Source organism: Pelodiscus sinensis, chromosome 2 (genome assembly GCF_052426305.1).
Source record: "Pelodiscus sinensis isolate ZL-2025 chromosome 2, ASM5242630v1, whole genome shotgun sequence".
Taxonomy (NCBI): Eukaryota; Metazoa; Chordata; order Testudines; family Trionychidae; genus Pelodiscus; species Pelodiscus sinensis.
In genome coordinates this window covers 73,007,969-73,025,734 of record NC_143053.1, presented here as the reverse complement: position 1 = coordinate 73,025,734, position 17,766 = coordinate 73,007,969, and the positions used below count along the sequence as shown (strand labels likewise).

The 17,766-nt window shown below is 41.7% G+C and overlaps 1 protein-coding gene across 2 annotated transcripts in view; it reads right to left on the bottom strand.

Annotated features, from left to right (window-relative positions):
- The window catches only part of NOL4 (nucleolar protein 4), a 271,241-nt gene that overhangs the window by 156,279 nt on the left and 97,196 nt on the right, over positions 1-17,766 (bottom strand). For both annotated transcript variants that reach the window (XM_006115357.5, XM_006115358.5), the window contains exon 5: positions 12,903-13,035. In XM_006115357.5, the coding sequence (XP_006115419.1) occupies positions 12,903-13,035 (133 nt within the window). The remainder of the gene's footprint in view (positions 1-12,902; positions 13,036-17,766) is intronic.

Genomic DNA, 17,766 nt, shown 5'->3' with positions numbered 1-17,766 from the left:
TCAGAATGGAGAGGGGTAACTAGTGGTTTTCTCCAAGGGTCAGTCCTAAGACCAGTCCTATTCAACTTATTCATAAATGATCTAGAGAAAGAAGTAAACAGTGAGGTGACAAAGTTTGCAGATGATACTAAACTGCTCAAGGTAGTTAAGACCAAAGCAGACTGTGAAGAACTTCAGAAAGATTTCACAAAACTAAGTGATTGGGCAACAAAATGGCAAATGAAATTTAATATGGATAAATGTAAAGTAATGCACATTGGAAAAAATAACCCTAACTATACATATAATATGACGGGGGCTAATTTAGCTATAACTAATAAGGAAAGAGATCGTGGAGTCATTGTGGATAGTTCTCTGAAGACCTCTACGCAGTGTGCAGCGGCAGTCAAAAAAGCAAACAGGATGTTAGGAATCATTAGAAAGGGATAGCGAATAAGACAGAGAATATCTTATTGCCCTTATATAAACCCGTGGTACTCCCACATCTTGAATACTGCATACAGATGTGGTCTCCTCATCTCAGAAAAAGATATACTGGCATTAGAAAAGGTTCAGAGAAGGGCAACTAAAATGATTAGGACTTTGGAATGGATCCCATGTGAGGAGAGATTCAAGAAAGTAGGACTTTTCAGTATAGAAAAGAGGAGACTGAGGGGGGATATGATAGAGGTATATAAAATCATGAGTGGTGTGGAGAAAGTGAATAAGGAAAAGTTATTTACTTTTTCTCATAATATAAGAAGTAAAATTAATGGGCAGCAGGTTTAAAACAAATAAAAGAAGGTTCTTCTTCACACAGCACACAGTCAACCTGTGGAACTCCTTGCCTGAGGAGACTGAGAAAGCTAGGACTACAACATGGTTTAAAAGAGAACTAGATACATTCATGGAGGTTAAGTCCATTAATGGCTATTAGCCAGGATGGATAAAGAATGGTGTCCCTAGTCTCTGTTTGTCAGAGGTTGGAGATGGATGGCAGGAGAGAGATCGCTTGATCATTACCTGTTTGGTTCACACCCTCTGGGGCACCTGGTATTGGCCGCTGTTGGCAGACAGGATACTGGGCTGGATGGACCTTTGATCTAACCCAGTATGGCCATTCTTATGTTCTCTTTGTGAGCAGCAGGGCAAAATGTGCATGAGCCCTAGTTGGCTCTACCCAGCACTTGCACCAGGAAGCTTTCCCCAATACTCTTCAAAAACTTCCTGGATTCTCAGTGCACAGCAGTGTAGCTTATAAATGCTTATGGTACTTTAGTGATTAGAACTGGTCTAAATTTTTTGACTGAGTATATTTCCTATCAAAATTTGCTACTGACCTTTCTGCAGATGGCAGTAGACAACATAAATTGTGAGTTTGATTCCCCAGACCTTACTTGCTCTTCAGTTGCCAAATGGTGTAACATTGAGTATATGGCTGCATATTTACAAATAAATCTTCAAACCTAGCTATATTAGTATCAGACAAAGAGGTTTGGGGCTTTCTTCCAATGCTCCCTCTCTCCCATTCTCCATCCACTGTACTGTAGTTTAAATAAATTGCCAAAATTATCACAATAGAATCACGCCGGTTCTGGTTTTTTGACAAATAAAATGTGCAAAATTTTGCAGAATTTTTAATTTGGGACACCAAATTCCCCCACAAGTAACATGTTAGATTAAAGCTAGGCAGGGGCTGCCTACTCATGCTGCAATCACACTCTCAGTATAGATGCATGCATAATGCCAGATCCCATTTCAGTCAACGGAACGATTCCTGCTGACTTCAGTTTACTTTGGATCATGCTTTTATTATATTTCTCCTTATAGCAAAGCAGAAAGGTCAGAATACTAAGAAAACTCAGCAATTAGAATTCACTGCACTTAACAGGAACATTATTTCCTAATTATCCACTTGCTTTCCTTTACTTACAAGGTACCTGCTAGTTCTGCAAATTATTATTTATAAATCAACTGCCATGTAGAGGAGGAGTCTTTATAAAACAGATTCATCAGCATTAGCTGCCTTAGCACAGAATAATGAATGCCACAATTGCCATTTTTCCAATATCAGGTAAGGTCTGTTGGAAAATATTGCTTCTCACATCTCAGGTAGAAAATATAACCACTTATGTTCCAACATAGTAAATATTACAAAATACTTTAATGATGAAAAGAACCAATCTTCTTTTCATAGGCAGAGTACTTGTTTCTGATTAGCAAATGATTTTACATTTTCAACTATTCAGCATCATAGAACATTCTATACAATGAAAAACATTTAAACTACTAAAACAAACAGGACAGCCTAATATCATTAGGGAATTTGGTGTTCAGAAAAAAAAACTAGCATTTAATAGCTTCCTTAATGAAAAAACCAGAACTGTAAAGAACTGATGAATTTAATTTTCTCTTTAGCATATTGTTTTATACCCCTTTTATTCAAGTAAAAATGGGTTTAGATATTTTCACTAAATTAGTCTATGTTATGTTTCATGTTTCTATAAAATACTAGTCTCTAGTTTACATTTTAACGAGACAGCAACCTGTACATTTATACTGGAAGAGGTAGTCAAATTTAGTCAATGTGCAGTTCCCCCTGAACACTAACTAGTGTATATCCAAAAAGAAGAACTGTGTAACACTGAGCCACTGGAAAGTAAAGCCACATCCAACACTTTGACTTCCATCATGTTGAGATTACTAAAAAAAACCAAAACATCTGAAGGATTGAAATAGAGCATTTTAAGAGAGGTGGAGTAAATGTTTTAGGGCTTGCTCTGCTGAAATCTACAGAAAATGGGCTTAGTAGAAAAGTTACTAGGGAAAAAGGAAAGCATTCTTTTGGACAATTATTGGTTATTTCTATTGGATGAAAATCATGTCAGCAGAGACTAAGCACAATAGTCAGTGATTGGTCCTGACATGAGGGCAGGGAACCGGACTCGATGACCTCTTGAGGTTCCTTCCAGTTCTATGATTCTATGATACCAGTACAAGACTTAAATCCTAAAAATAGGGACTAAGTAGATGCAGACTTGGAGCTGGCTTGATACATAGGGGAAGCTTACCACAAGGTAGAAAATCAGTTCCAAACCTACATATCTAAGCAATCTCTAAATTTCACTCTTGGGACTGGGTAGGTCATGCAACATGATGGATCTAACTAGAATGGAATATCAGCAAGTATTTTAGTGTTATGTAATAATAATTTTCATTTTTGAACCATTATTGGTTGAAAATATTCCCTTGTATAATTATGCAACCACTAAGAACTTGATTACAATCAACAGTAAGAAGCTGGTTGCTAACAAGTCAAACATGACAAACAGTTTTGAGACAATTATTGTCATTACAAGCCATCCTCAATTGTTCAAGACAAAAATAATAGAAAGTGACAGTTGTGCAGCTGGGAGCATGGTATGGCAAATGCAATTGTTCCCTGGTTGCAAGAAGCCAGTCGGAGTGCAGCAGAGAGTCTACTAAATGCATAATTCATGTTCAGTAATATTTTAGTCTCTAAAGCAAATTAGAGTATAAACAAAGGCCCTTTAAAAAACAGAAGTTTAAGAAAAATGATTAGAGAACATATGTAGTTGGTAATTAAAACAGATGAGAGCGAGCTGATAAGTTCTTTAACACAATGCACCCATAAAGTGCTTGCAGACCTGCAACACAAATGAGAAGAGAGAATTCTGCACATGGATAGTGTTGTCACAAACTGCACACAAGGGACATGTGTCTTAATCCTGATCTCACTATTGTTTCTTGGAGCTGCCCACATATGGTATGTGTTTGAAAGGTAGAGAGCCCTGAACTCTGGGATATGGCTAACACTTAATGACATTAATATGGGAGATGTGATGAGAAAGTAGTGTCTTTGATGGAAATGTGCTGGTATTCTAAGCTCCCCCCACGTTGGGGCCACACCAGATAGAATATCAAAATCAGATTATTTACTACCATCCAAGAATGTACATCACATACTTGCCTAACTATGGAGTCATTCTGATGACAATGCAAAATCAATTGCCATACCCATGGGAGGTGGTATTTTAAAATACTTGACTTTGAAAATTCCACTCAAGCCTTCAAAGGAACCATAGTGATATATTAAAGACTATAAAGTACCTAATATAGCTGCATTGATATTTAGAGTTATTATACATTATTAGTACAGTACATTATCATGGACATCATATCAGTGCCAAAGAAATATTGCAGTGTCACTGGCTTGTTCATTCACTTGCACTAGTACCACATCAGCTCCAAATAAGTCATCAAAATGTTAATGGAACTTGATTTCAACAATTGTATTGCTATTAATGATTATTTTAGTGTATTTTTTCAGTCTGTGTATTTATTTTTGAAAATTACATTACACCTAAGCAAATCCAATGGGCCACATTCACATCAGTGCGTAACTCCACTGAAGTGAAATAATACTACTGCAATACACCACAGTCTCAAATTTACTTAATCTGAAAAAATATATACCTTCTGCAGAGTTTGAGTAATATGCTATAATCTTGCTTCCTGATTGAATAAACTTGTATGATGTTAACATGCATAAGGCAATGTTTTAATTTCTCACCAATTCAGCTCATGGCTTTTTTCCCAAAACACCTAAAAATGAACAATCTAGGCCTCTTTATTCAAAAGTGAATCTGCAAAAAGTGGCAGATTAACAGCTCCTAATGCTCCACAGCAGAAGTAGAAAGAGATGCCTCATGATGCCCTGCCTATTTGCCTCAGCTCTCATATTTAGATAATCTTTCAGGCAAAGGTCCTTGGGGTTTTCTATGACTATTTAGTCCTTACTCCTTCAGCTGAGACTACCCAAAGATGCCATTTAATACCAATTTAGATGGTGGCTTTTTGTGATGAGACCAGCTGTCTAATAGGAACAGGACTAATATCATTAAACTCAATACACAAGGTCTTTGTATTTATATTCTTATATTACTTTTTGGGGGGCACGGCCATGAAATGAATGAGTATCCTGGATTAGACATCAGCTAGAAAGTCAAGCTTCTATATTACTAGAATTCTTTGCTATGCAACTAGAGAATCTGCTGTAGAGTATCTCTAGTCCCTATTGACTCCAGTGATATTCAAGGGACACAACACATCACAGAAGTCAAGCCCCTCTCTCTCCCCCAGTTAATCATTTACATTACAGGTTACCAGAGGCGGCCCCTGCCTATAGGCCGACTCGGATGTCGCCTAGAGTGCCACGTTAAATGGGGCGCCCAATGATGGCATCACGCCATTGAGGGTTGTAGAGGCAGGGGCGCTGATCGCGCATTCCGCTTGGAGCGCCAGCTGCCGGTAGCCCACCTCAGGCCGCCCCTGTAGGTTACAAATTGCCCTGTCAAATTTTAGAACAAAGTAGTGTCCCTGTTCTTTCTATAGCCATAAGACCATATCCTGCAATCCTTATTCAGTCAAAATTTCCTACAGTAAACAGGAGCTGAGAATAATTTGCTTAAAACATTTTTTTTCCAAGATTAAAATGTTAATATATCTGACATACTAGGACATTCATAGTATTGCAGCTATCCTCACTGTAGCATGCAGATCACAAAATAAAACTGATCAGGTAGTAGTAAGGCCAAAAATCCAGCCTAAAAGCAGGCTTTTGGAAAGTATATAAATAAAAGTTTTATATATCGTGAATTTAGAACAACAACTGACAAGAAAATAAAAAGGAAGGAATACACTGACAGGCTACTTTCTTTGTAGTGTGCTATAACTTTATAACATACAGGCAGTCCCCGAGTTACGCGGATCCGACTTACGTCAGATCCGCAGTTACGAACGGGGCCATTCCTCTCCCTGGTCTCCAGCAGACCAGGGAGAGGAAGCAAAGCTGCAGAACACGTGGGCAGCGGACAGGGCTGTCCGCTGCCCACGCGCTCCGAGGCTTGGCTCTGCTTTGCCCCCCCCCCCGTCCCCCTGGTCTGCAGACCAGGGGGACGGGGGGGGGGGCAAAGCAGAGCAAAGCAGAGCCAAGCCGCGGAGCGCCCGGCCAGCTGACAGCCCAGACGCGTCTGGGCTGTCAGCTGGCCGGGCGTTCCGCGGCTTGGCTCTGCTTTGCCCCGTCCCCCGTCCCCCTGGTCTGCAGACGGGGGGGGGGGGGGCAAAGCAGAGCCAAGCCGCGGAGCACGCGGTCAGCTGGCAGCGCGCTCCGCGGCTTGGCTCTGCTTTGCCCCCCCCTCCCCCGGTCTGCAGACCAGGGGGACGGGGAGCAAAGCAGAGCAAAGCCACGGAGCCCGCGGGAAGCAGGACAGCCACGGCGCGTCTGGGCTGTCCCGCTGCCCCCGTGCTCCGTGGCTTTGCTCCGGACACCTGTGGTACAGCAGCTGGGGCGCTGCCAGTTGGTCCCGTAGCACCGCTCTGGGCGCTACTGGACCAACCGGGCAGCACCCCAGCTGTTCTGCCCCAGGCGTCCTGATTCAGCCACTGCTGGTCAGATTCAGCAGCGGCTGAATCAGGACGCCTGGGGCAGAGCAGCTTGGGTGCTGCTGGGTTGGTCCAGTAGCGCCGAGGAGCGGCGGCGCTACTGGACCAACCCAGCAGCACCCCAGCTGCTCTGCCCCAGGCGTCCCCAAGTCAGCCGCTGCTGAAACTGACCAGTGGCTGACTACAGGAAGCCCTTCCCCGGGCTTCCTGGAATCAGCCGCTGATCAGTTTCAGCAGCAGCTGACTTGGGGATGCCTGGGGTTCTTAAGTTGAATCTGTATGTAAGTCAGAACTGGCGTCCAGATTCAGCCGCTGTTGAAACTGATCAGTTTCAGCAGCGGCTGAATCTGGATGCCAGTTCCGACTTACATACAGATTCAACTTAAGAACAAACCTACAGTCCCTATCTTGTACGTAACCCGGGGACTGCCTGTACTATATTCTCAGTAACCCTTGCATATTAGAAATAACATTTCAATAGTTCAATGATTTTTTAAAATCTAAAAACTCAGATTCATACACCAAGAATAACTCTGCACCATATTTGGCCTCATGTCATTTAAGGTTCTGAGCACTCCCCTTAAGTCCAGTGAATCTGAGAGCCCAAAGCAACACTAGGAACAGACAAAGCGAGCCCAGCTGTTTGGCTGGATCTCTGCCTGCAGGTAAATGATAAATAGGGTCTCTCACAAGAAATCATCTTTAGACATAGGGATAGGAAGCTTGAAAGAGGACAGAGAGACCTCGACTCACAGATGGAGCAGTTAAATAGCTTGCAATCCTGTTATCCAGCTGACTACTGTGACCACCTTATATACTCTCCAGTCCACTGGGAGACCAGCCTGACACGGCTGCCCCAGAAGGGGATATGGCCAGGACAGCTGGGGAATCTATTGTTTGTAAACTAGAGCTGGGGCAGCTCTTTCACATCTCCTCCCCCAGGTGCTAGTTTCATCCTTTTCAGTTCTGCAGGTATGAATGAAGTCCCTATTGTTCAAAACAGAATGAAGTCTATTTTGTAGTGAGAACTGCCCTTGATATTGTAGAGCAGGTGCTATAGGTGAAATTCCCCTCTCCTACTTTCCACAAAGCCTGAGTAATAAGGCTTGTGTAGAGAACAGCATGCAGGTTAGGGAATGGAATTTACCCTCAGTCCCTAGGCATGGCACAGGGCTGGAAGGCAATCATGTGGTGCCTGTTGGTGAAATAATTGCTGTTGACTTTATGGGAGGATTTGCATGTATGAACTGAGACCCTTTGTACAATCCTCCCTCAGCTCCAGGAACTAGCACAGACTCCTCTGTGCTTTTCAGGAGCCACAGCATGTAGCTGATCTGCCTATGCCCTTCTTTGCTCTGTGCATAGCTACTAGAAAGCTTCCAAACATGTACAGGGCTTTGCTTGGGCCCAGCAAAACAGCATAATTTGTACCCTGTATATACATATTGTATCCATCCCTGGAGTGTTTAAGTTCAAAGAGCTTGATCAAGGAAGGTGAAGCAAAAGCACGAGAGGACAATGAGCATCCTTAAGAAGAAGTCTTTAAGGTGCCACAGGACTTCTCATTGTTTTTGCAGATGCAGACTAACACGGTTGCCCCTCAGAGAGTATGTCTAGACTGCATCCCTCCGTTGGCAGAGGGATGAAGATTAGGCAGGTTGACATTGCAAATGAGGCAGGGATTTAAATATCCCGTGCTTAATTTGCATAAAAATGGCTGCTACATTTTGCCGACTCAGCACTCTCGGCAAAAAGCGGCAGTCTAGAGGGGGATCTATCGAGAAGAAAGCCTTTTTCAACAGATCCCTTATGCCTCCTGCAAAGAGGTTTACAGGATCTGTCGAAAAAGGCTTTCTTTCTCAATAGATCCCCCTCTAGACTGCCGCGTTTTGCTGACAAAATGCTGAGTCGGCAAAACGTGGTGGCCATTTTTATGCAAATTAGGCACGGGATATTTAAATCCCTGCCTCATTTGCAATGTCGACCTGCCTAATCTGCATCCCTCTAACGACAGAGGGATGCAGTCTAGACATACCCTGAGACTCATCCATAAGCCGCAATTCTTCCAGCATGCTTTCTGCAGCTCACAACATAGGGCCCCTAATTGAATATTTTGAAAATGAATAGGTGGAACTATATTTACAATCCTGGAATCATAGTCTAGTACAGTGGTGTTCTGGCCTCAGTGGTTCAGCGCCTTAATAAGCAATCAACATCATTCAAAAGAGCTACAGTAGTATGAATTCATTGTTTCATTTACTATTTTTAAAAATCTACCTATGTACATAATCCTCTTCATTATGCTCACCAAATACTATTATATTACCATCTAGAATTAGTTAATAGCACAGTAAAAGCATCCTGATTGGTTAATAATTAAATCACACTGGTTTAATATCATGCTCTGCAAAGAGTCACAGGAAACACAATGTAGAACCAATTGGAACTCCTGAGCCTCAGTATGACTAAACTAGTAAGACTTAGGGTGTGTCTAGACTACATCCCTTTTTCAGTGAAGGCATGTAAATTAGTCACATCAATATTACAAATGAAGCCGGGATTTAAATAGCTTCATTTGCATAATGGCAGCTGCCGCTTTTTTCAAAATGGGGCTTTTTGGAAAAAAAAAAAACCAGCAGTTTAGTCAGGAATCTTTTGAAAATAAAACCCTTTTTCGAAAGATCCGGTAAACCTCATTTTTTGAGGAGTACAGGATCTTTCGAAAAAGGGTTTTATTTTTGAAAGATTCCAATGTAAACTGCAGGGGGGTTTCGAAAAAGCCCCATTTCGAAAAAAAGAGGTAGCCGCCATTATGCAAATGAAGCACAGGGTATTTAAATCCCAGCTTCATTTGCAATATCGACATGCCTAATTTATATCCCTTTACCAGAAAAGGGATGTAGTCTAGACGTACCGTTACAGAGCAATTGTCTTTCACCCTGTGCTCACTTCTAGCGCTAGGCCCTGCTTCACTGCTGCATCACTTCAATGTATACTGATGTAACTTCATGATTTAAACTGAATTACACCAATGTATAACTGGAGTATACAATGTATAACTGGAGACACCAAAGTAGTGAATCTGGACTTGTATCTCCCAGGATACTCAGGTTCCACGACGATGTGTATGTGTATGAATATCAATAGAACAGATTAAACACATGTATACACACACTATACCCAGAGTATAAATTTAGGAGCCATTGCCCCCTGTCCCCCATTCCAAAGTAGCACTTCCATGGAAGCCAATTCCAGGTTTGAGCAGAGATCCAGGGTAGAATTATGGCTTTATGTAGTAATTGCATTTTAATGACTAACAATTCATCTTCATACCACCATTAATTCTACACTTTGTTTCTTTTTCTTCACCATCTTCCTTTCTTTGTTACTCTCTTCCCCATCTTTGTGTGTGTCCTCCACTCTTCTTTCTGCATTTTCTTTCCTGCAGCAACTGCCAGTTCTCAACCCATTGTGTTTCATTCCCATCCCTACTTCTGTTCCATACACTAAAATGATCAGTGATTAAATCACTAATATAACACTCATGTCTTCACTGGTTTTGGAAGCAACACTGCTGTAAGATAAATAAGGGGCGTGATGAAGTTCAAACTCTGAGCCATTGTCTAAAGCTGATTGCAGGCCCAGAAAGAAGTCATAGTATTGATTTATACTTCCTTCTCATGTGGAATATTTTCTTCACAGTCACAACAGCTAGAAACTTGCTTTTTATTTTTAACAAAAGCTAGTTTCTGGATCATGTGACTACTTCTCCTTGGCCAAAGGAATGCACCAAGTGGGCGAGATCCAGCTCACCGGCCATATCTGACAACATTGCTTTAAGTAACAGCCCTGAAATCTGAACTCTTTCTTCAGTTAAATCTCATATATCAATATCATAAGAACATAAGAACATAAGAATGGCCGTACTGGGTCAGACCAAAGGTCCATCTAGCCCAGTATCCTGTCTACCAACAGTGGCCAGCACTAGCTGCCCCAGAGAGGGTGGACCGAAGACAATGATCAAGCGATTTGTCTCCTGCAATCCCTCTCCAGCCTCTGACAAACAGAGGCCAAGGACACCATTTTATCCCCTGGCTAATAGCCTTTTATGGACCTAACCTCCATGAAATTATCTAGCTTCTCTTTAAACTCTATTATAGTCCTAGCCTTCATAGCCTCCTCTGGCAAGGAGTTCCACAGGTTGACTACACGCTGTGTGAAGAAGAACTTTCTTTTATTAGTTTTAAACCTGCTACCCATTAATTTCATTTGGTGTCCTCTAGTTCTTCTATTATGGGAACTAATAAATAACTTTTCTTTATCGGCCCTCTCCATACCACTCATGATTTTATAGACCTCTATCATATCCCCCCTCAGTCTCCTCTTTTCTAAACTGAAAAGTCCCAGTCGCTTTAACCTCTCCTCATATGGGACCCGTTCCAAACCCCTAATCATTTTAGTTGCCCTTTTCTGAACCCTTTCCAAGGCCAAAATATCTTTTTTGAGGTGAGGAGACCACATCTGTACACAGTATTCGAGATGTGGGCGTACCATAGTTTTATACAGGGGCAGTAAGATATTCTGGGTCTTATTTTCTATCCCTTTCTTAATAATTCCTAGCATCCTATTTGCCTTTTTGACTGCCGCTGCACACTGCATGGAAGTTTTCAGAGAACTGTCCACGATAACTCCAAGATCTCTTTCCTGATTTGTCGTAGCCAAATTAGCCCCCATCATACTGTACGTATAGTTGGGGTTATTTTTCCCGATGTGCATTACTTTACACTTATCCACATTAAATTTTATTTGCCATCTTGTTGCCCAATCACTCAGTTTGGTGAGATCTTCTTGGAGTCCCTCACAGTCTGCTTCTGTCTTGACTATCCTAAACAGTTTTGTATCATCTGCAAACTTTCTCCAGATCATTTATGAATAAGTTGAAAAGGATTGGTCCCAGGACTGACCCTTGTGATACACCACTAGTTACCCCTCTCCAATCTGAAAATTTACCATTTATTCCTACCCTTTGTTTCCTGTCTTTTAACCAGTTCTCAATCCAAGAAAGGACCTTCCCTCTTATCCCATGGCCATGTAATTTACACAAGAGCCTTTGGTGAGGGACCTTGTCAAAGGCTTTCTGAAAATCCAAGTATACTATATCTATTGGATCCCCCTTGTCCGCATGTTTGTTAACCCCTTCAAAGAACTCTAACAGATTAGTAAGACAGGATTTCCCTTTACAGAAACCATGTTGACTTTTGTCCAATAAATTATGTTCTTCTACATGCTTCACAATTTTATTCTTTACTATTGTTTCAACTAATTTGCCCGGTACTGAAGTTAGACTTACCGGTCTGTAATTGCCAGGATCGCCTCTAGAGCCCTTTTTAAATATTGGTGTCACGTTGGCTACCTTCTAGTCATTAGGTACAGAAGCTGATTTAAAGGATAGGTTACAAACCACAAATAATAGCTCAGCAATTTCCCATTTGAGTTCTTTTAGAACCCTTGGATGAATGCCACCCGGTCCCAGAGATTTGTTAACATTAATTTTTTCTATTTGTTCCAAAACCTCCTCTAATGACACTTCAATCCGGGACAGTTCCTCAGATTCATCACCCACAAAGGACGATGCAGATTCAGGAGTCTCCCCAACGTCCTCAGCCGTGAAGACTGAAGCAAAGCTAAAGACATATAATGTTGCAGTTATTCTCTTTATTTGGCTTCAATGAATTCTTCAGTTCTCCTGTTTGTTTAGATTTACTATATAATAAAGAATGTATTGTGTTTTCATATGCGGATATGTTATGGTCTTTGGATTTTGTTGTGATGCTGGGAAAAAAGCACAATAGCAGGGTGGGCAGAAATAAAGTGTAACCTGTGATTGGCTATAAAGAGAGTATCTGCCCTAATTATGGTCTAGATCGTGCTCCCAGAACACACACATTGCTGCATCAACCCAGGATCAGTCCAAGGAAGGATCTCTAGTGCAGGCAGCCACAATTCCTTCTGTTTCCCCTTACTTCTGGTGGTAAATTGGCCCTGAGAACCAAAATTCCAGGTGAGTAGCGGAAGAGGCAGCCATGCAGCACCCTTTGGCCCTCCATTCCTGGATCCATTGTCTACATAGTCATGCGGGGTAAAAGGTTGCAATGATTTTACCTTCCTTATGCCATATGTGGCAGCACCATATATTTAATCATATTAAAAAATCCAGGATGTGGTGTAAATGGTGTAAGTGACTACCTGTAAGCAACAATAAGCCTGCAAAAAAAAAAACCCCAACCCTGTAATCCATGTTCTTGAGACATAATGAAGCTGTGTCTCAAGCTGCCTATTAAAAGAGATTCTCAGGGAAAGGACATGGCAGGTGCTGCACAAAAGAATGACAACAAAGCTATTTTTGTTAATAGTAGTAGTAGTAGTAGTATCAGTACTAGAAGTATTATATGACTTACCATCTTGCTGGCTCTGAAGATTCTGGGGGCTTTGCATTCTTTCTTCAAGGTTAGAACTGAGGTCAGAGTTCACAGCCGACATCCTGGTGGAGTCGCTCATATCAAACTCATCGCTTTCTATGGAGCTTTCATCCTGCAAATGTAAAATGTTGTGTTTCAGTTGTATTAGGAAATGTCAAGATAACTTTCAAATATGATGTTCACGCTACACCTATCTTGCTAATTCATACTAATGACTGGGGCATCTTGGTAAATTAGTGAGTAAGGAAATAAACATAAGATGATGATCAAGGATAATGCATCAGAAAACGCACTATGATCATTTATTTGACAAGCGCAGTTCAGGTTCACTAAATAATTACAATACCCGTATAAAATACTAGTAAGTGTTCTCTCAAATATTTCATATAGACAAAGTGTTAGTAGTCTGAGAATTTAAGGCAGTTTTCAGATATTAAGTATTGGTGGAACAGGAGAGTTCTCCGTTTTTTTGTGCTTGAATTGCTCACCTCACCAGAATGGGCAGTGCCACTGACAATATGAAACTTTAAGATGAAATTCTGGCCCCAGTGAAATTAATAGAAAAATGATCTTTTACTTCAAAGGAGCAAGATACCAAGCTCAATCTGTAGTCTCAGTAAGAAAAGTGAGTGCAAAAGTGGAATCTTCTCAATCTCCCCAGGTCCCATCTTGCTCACATTGAAATCAAAGGCAAAACCAGCTAATTCAATCCTGGTGAGTGAGCAGGATTTTATTCAGGCTCACACATCTTCAATATAGTTCTTAATGACTAACTCTGATTACAGATCTTTATTCATGATGATGATGCAGGAGCCAGAAGAGATCCAGCTTGAATGTTAGTTCCCTGGTGGATCGTTGTAGAGAAAACAGTCTAACTAATGTCATCCCTCCTGCTTAACTCTACTCAGGTTAGCAGTCCCACTGAAGCCAATGACTCTGCACATGTGCGTGAAGTTAAGTTAAGTGTTTGCGGGGCTTGGAACTTGAGGTGGAAGTCAATGAAGTCTGGTTTACACTAGGACATTAGTCCAAAATCAGTTCCCCAAGGTCAATTTTCTAAGTGATGCATCCACCGTACCAAGCCCGTTATTCTGGAATGAGGGGCCGTGGCATTCAAACTCTGTAGTCCAGCTTTTCACAAGGAGTAATGCTATTCCCATACTTGTACGTCCAAAATAATGTTAGTGTAGATGCTCCTGTGTCACTAATTTGAACTAATTGGCCAGTGCTTCCTGGGACTCTGAGTCCCATTAATAAGGATGTGCTACCTCAGACTACATTTGATTCTTCCTCAAAGTGAGGACAAGGAACTTCGATTTTGTAAAATTGGGTGCCCAGAAGTCAAACTTAGTAAATTGATATGGCCTGAGACAAACATGGAAAGTCTCCATGACATTTTTGTAATCACTATTAAGAGTATAACATTTTCTAGACTGAAGGGAAAAACAACTGAGGAGAGTTGGAAGTATTTCAAAGGGACGTTGTTAAGGGCCCAAAAGCAAACAATTCCGCTGTGTAGGAAAGATAGAAAATATGGCAAAAGACCAGCTTGGCTTAACAAGGAGATCTTGCACAATCTCAAAATAAAAAAGGAGTCTCATAAAAAATGGAAACTAGGACAAATAACAAAGGATGAATATAGACAAGCAACACGGGAATGCAGGGGCAAGATTAGAAAGGCAAAGGCACAAAATGAGATCAAACTAGCTACAGGCATAAAGGGAAACAAGAAGACCTTTTATAAATACATTAAAAGCAAGAGGAAGACCAAGGACAGGGTAGGCCCACTGCTTAGTGAGGAGGGAGAAGCAGTAACAGGAAACTTGGAAATGGCGGAGATGCTCAATGACTTCTTTGTTTCGGTCTTCACCGAGAAGTCTGGAGGTGTGCCTAACGTAGTGAATACAAGCAGAGAGAGGGTAAGTTTAGAAGATAGGATACACAAAGAACAAGTTAAAAATCACTTAGGAAAGTTAGATGTCAGCAAGTCACCAGGTCCTGATGAAATGCATCCCAGGATACTCAAGGAGCTGATAGAGGAGGTATCTGAGCCTTTAGCTATGATCTTTGAAAAATCATGGCAGACAGGGGAGATTCCAGAAGACTGGAAAAGGGCAAATATTGTGCCCATCTATAAAAAGGGGAATAAGAACAACCCAGGAAACTATAGACCGGTCAGTTTAACGTCTGTCCCAGGGAAGATAATGGAGCAGGTAATTAAGGAAATCATATGCAAACACTTGGAAGGTAATAAAGTGATAGGGAATAGCCAGCATGGGTTTGTGAAGAACAAGTCATGCCAAACTAATCTGATAGCTTTCTTTGATAGGATAACGAGCCTTGTGGATAAGGGAGAAGCGGTGGATGTCATATACCTAGACTTTAGTAAGGCATTTGATACGGTCTCGCATGATATTCTTATTGATAAACTAGGCAAATATAACTTAGATAGGGCCACGATAAGGTGGGTGCATAATTGGCTGGATAACCGTAGTCAGAGAGTGGTTGTTAACGGTTCTAAATCCTGCTGGAAAGGGATAACAAGTGGAGTTCCTCAAGGGTCTGTTTTGGGACCCATACTGTTCAATATCTTCATCAATGATGTAGATATTGGGATAGAGAGTACGCTTATTAAGTTTGCAGATGATACCAAACTGGGTGGGGTTGCGACTTCTTTGGAGGATAGGGACATAATTCAGAATGACCTTAGCAAGTTAGAGAAATGGTCGGAGGTAAACAGGATGAGGTTTAATAAAGAGAAATGCAAAGTGCTCCACTTAGGAAGGAACAATCAGTTCCATACATACAAGATGGGAAGCGACTGTCTAGGAAGGAGCATGGCGGAAAGGGATCTAGGGGTCATAGTGGACCACAAGTTGAATATGAGTCAACAGTGTGATGCTGTTGCAAAAAAAGCAAATATGATTCTAGGTTGTATCAACAGGTGTGTTGTAAGCAAAACTCGTGAAGTCATTCTGCCGCTCTACTCTGCACTAGTTAGGCCTCAGCTGGAGTACTGTGTCCAGTTCTGGGCGCCACATTTCAAGAAAGATGTGGAGAAATTGGAAAGGGTACAGAGAAGAGCGACAAGAATGATTAAAGGTTTAGAGAACATGACCTATGAAGCCAGGCTTCATGAACTGGGCTTGTTTAGTTTGGAAAAAAGAAGATTAAGGGGGGACATGATAGCGGCTTTCAAATATCTAAAAGGGTGTCACAAGGAGGAAGGAGAAAATTTGTTCCTCTTGGTTTCTGAGGACAGGACAAGGAGTAATGGGCTTAAAGTGCAGCAGGGGAGGTTTAGATTGGACATTAGGAAAAAATTCCTAACTGTCAGGGTGGTCAAATATTGGAATAAATTGCCAAGGGAGGTGGTGGAATCTCCCTCTCTGGAGATATTTAAGAACAGGTTAGATAGACATCTGTCAGGGATGGTGTAGACGGAGCTTGATCCTGCCTTGAGGGCGGGGGGCTGGACTCGATGACCTCTCGAGGTCCCTTCCAGTCCTATGATTCTATGATTCTATGATTCTATGATTCTAAAGGCTTGTCTGTTTATAACAAGAAAGTTTAGAAAAAATGCAAAAAACAAATAAAAAACCCCATAAGACTGATAAAGCAGTATCCACTGAAGAAGAGTTTTAAGTGCTTGATGAAGAACATGAGGCATATTTATTTGTTCTTTTATAAAGATTGAACTTCAAGTAGACTGAACTTCAACCAGTAGGCAATGGATTATCTTTTGATTTTGTTTGTTTGTTAGTAACTATGAGTGATCTAGAAAAGTTCAGCTAATGCTACAATTAATTGTAAATATGCTAATGAAATAGTCTGGATGGAGATTAATATTATTAAGGGCTAGACTTTTCCTAGCCTCAGGAAGGCATTGGAGTGGGGAGAGGATGCTGGAAGACTCCCCCTTGTGCCTCAACACAGGAGATACTGATGAATCCAGTCCTTGCATTTAAATAAGCCAAACACCCTACCCCAATCAAAACTTTTTAAAACCTGAACAGAGGGAAGAGCCAGAACATCCACAAAGGGCACCATGGTAATGCAATCTCATTAATGTGGGAGTTGCTCAGATACTATGTTGGTGAATACCACAATAAAGCCATCAGACAGACTAGCTAGAATGTACGAGCTGCTAGACACTAGCACCCACAGCAGCACTAGCCTCCCAATAGGAAGGGGAGATGTAATGGAAAGACCTTGTCTCCTTCTGCACCTATAAGGATGAGGCCTTTTCCCGTAGTTATAGTATAAGGCATTTTTCTGCAGAGATATTAGAAGAGCAACGTCCAGGATCCAGGAAACAGAAAGTGATATCCTTACAGGGGAACTGACAGAATTGTTTGGCCCTTAGGCAATGAGGTGAGAGGGGTGGCTCTACGCTCTCTGAAATGGGCAGGGCCTCAGGCTGAAGGGATGGGGGTATGGCAACCAACCCCCGGCACTGCCAGGATGGCATGGCACCCTTCCACTCCCACCGGCCCTCAAAGTCGGCTGGAACATGTCAGGCCCTTTAGAATTGCTGGGCCAAAAGGCAATTGCCTCCTTTGCCCCCTTCTCCTGCTGTTGTCAGGCCTGCATCTTCACATTCCATCTAAATTACATTAAAACAACATACTATTGGGTTGTTAAGAAGGAGCTTCTGCTCTGATAGTACCCACCATTATCAGATAAAGAAACAGCTCTTAAGATGGTTAAAGAAAACTATGTTTGATAGCATTCTGTCTGGCAAGAAACCTCTTATCAACAGTTGTGATTACGAAATCTATACTTCTAGGCCAGTGGTCCCCAACCTTTCGAGGTTGTCGGGCGCCAGGGGGCGTGGCCGTTC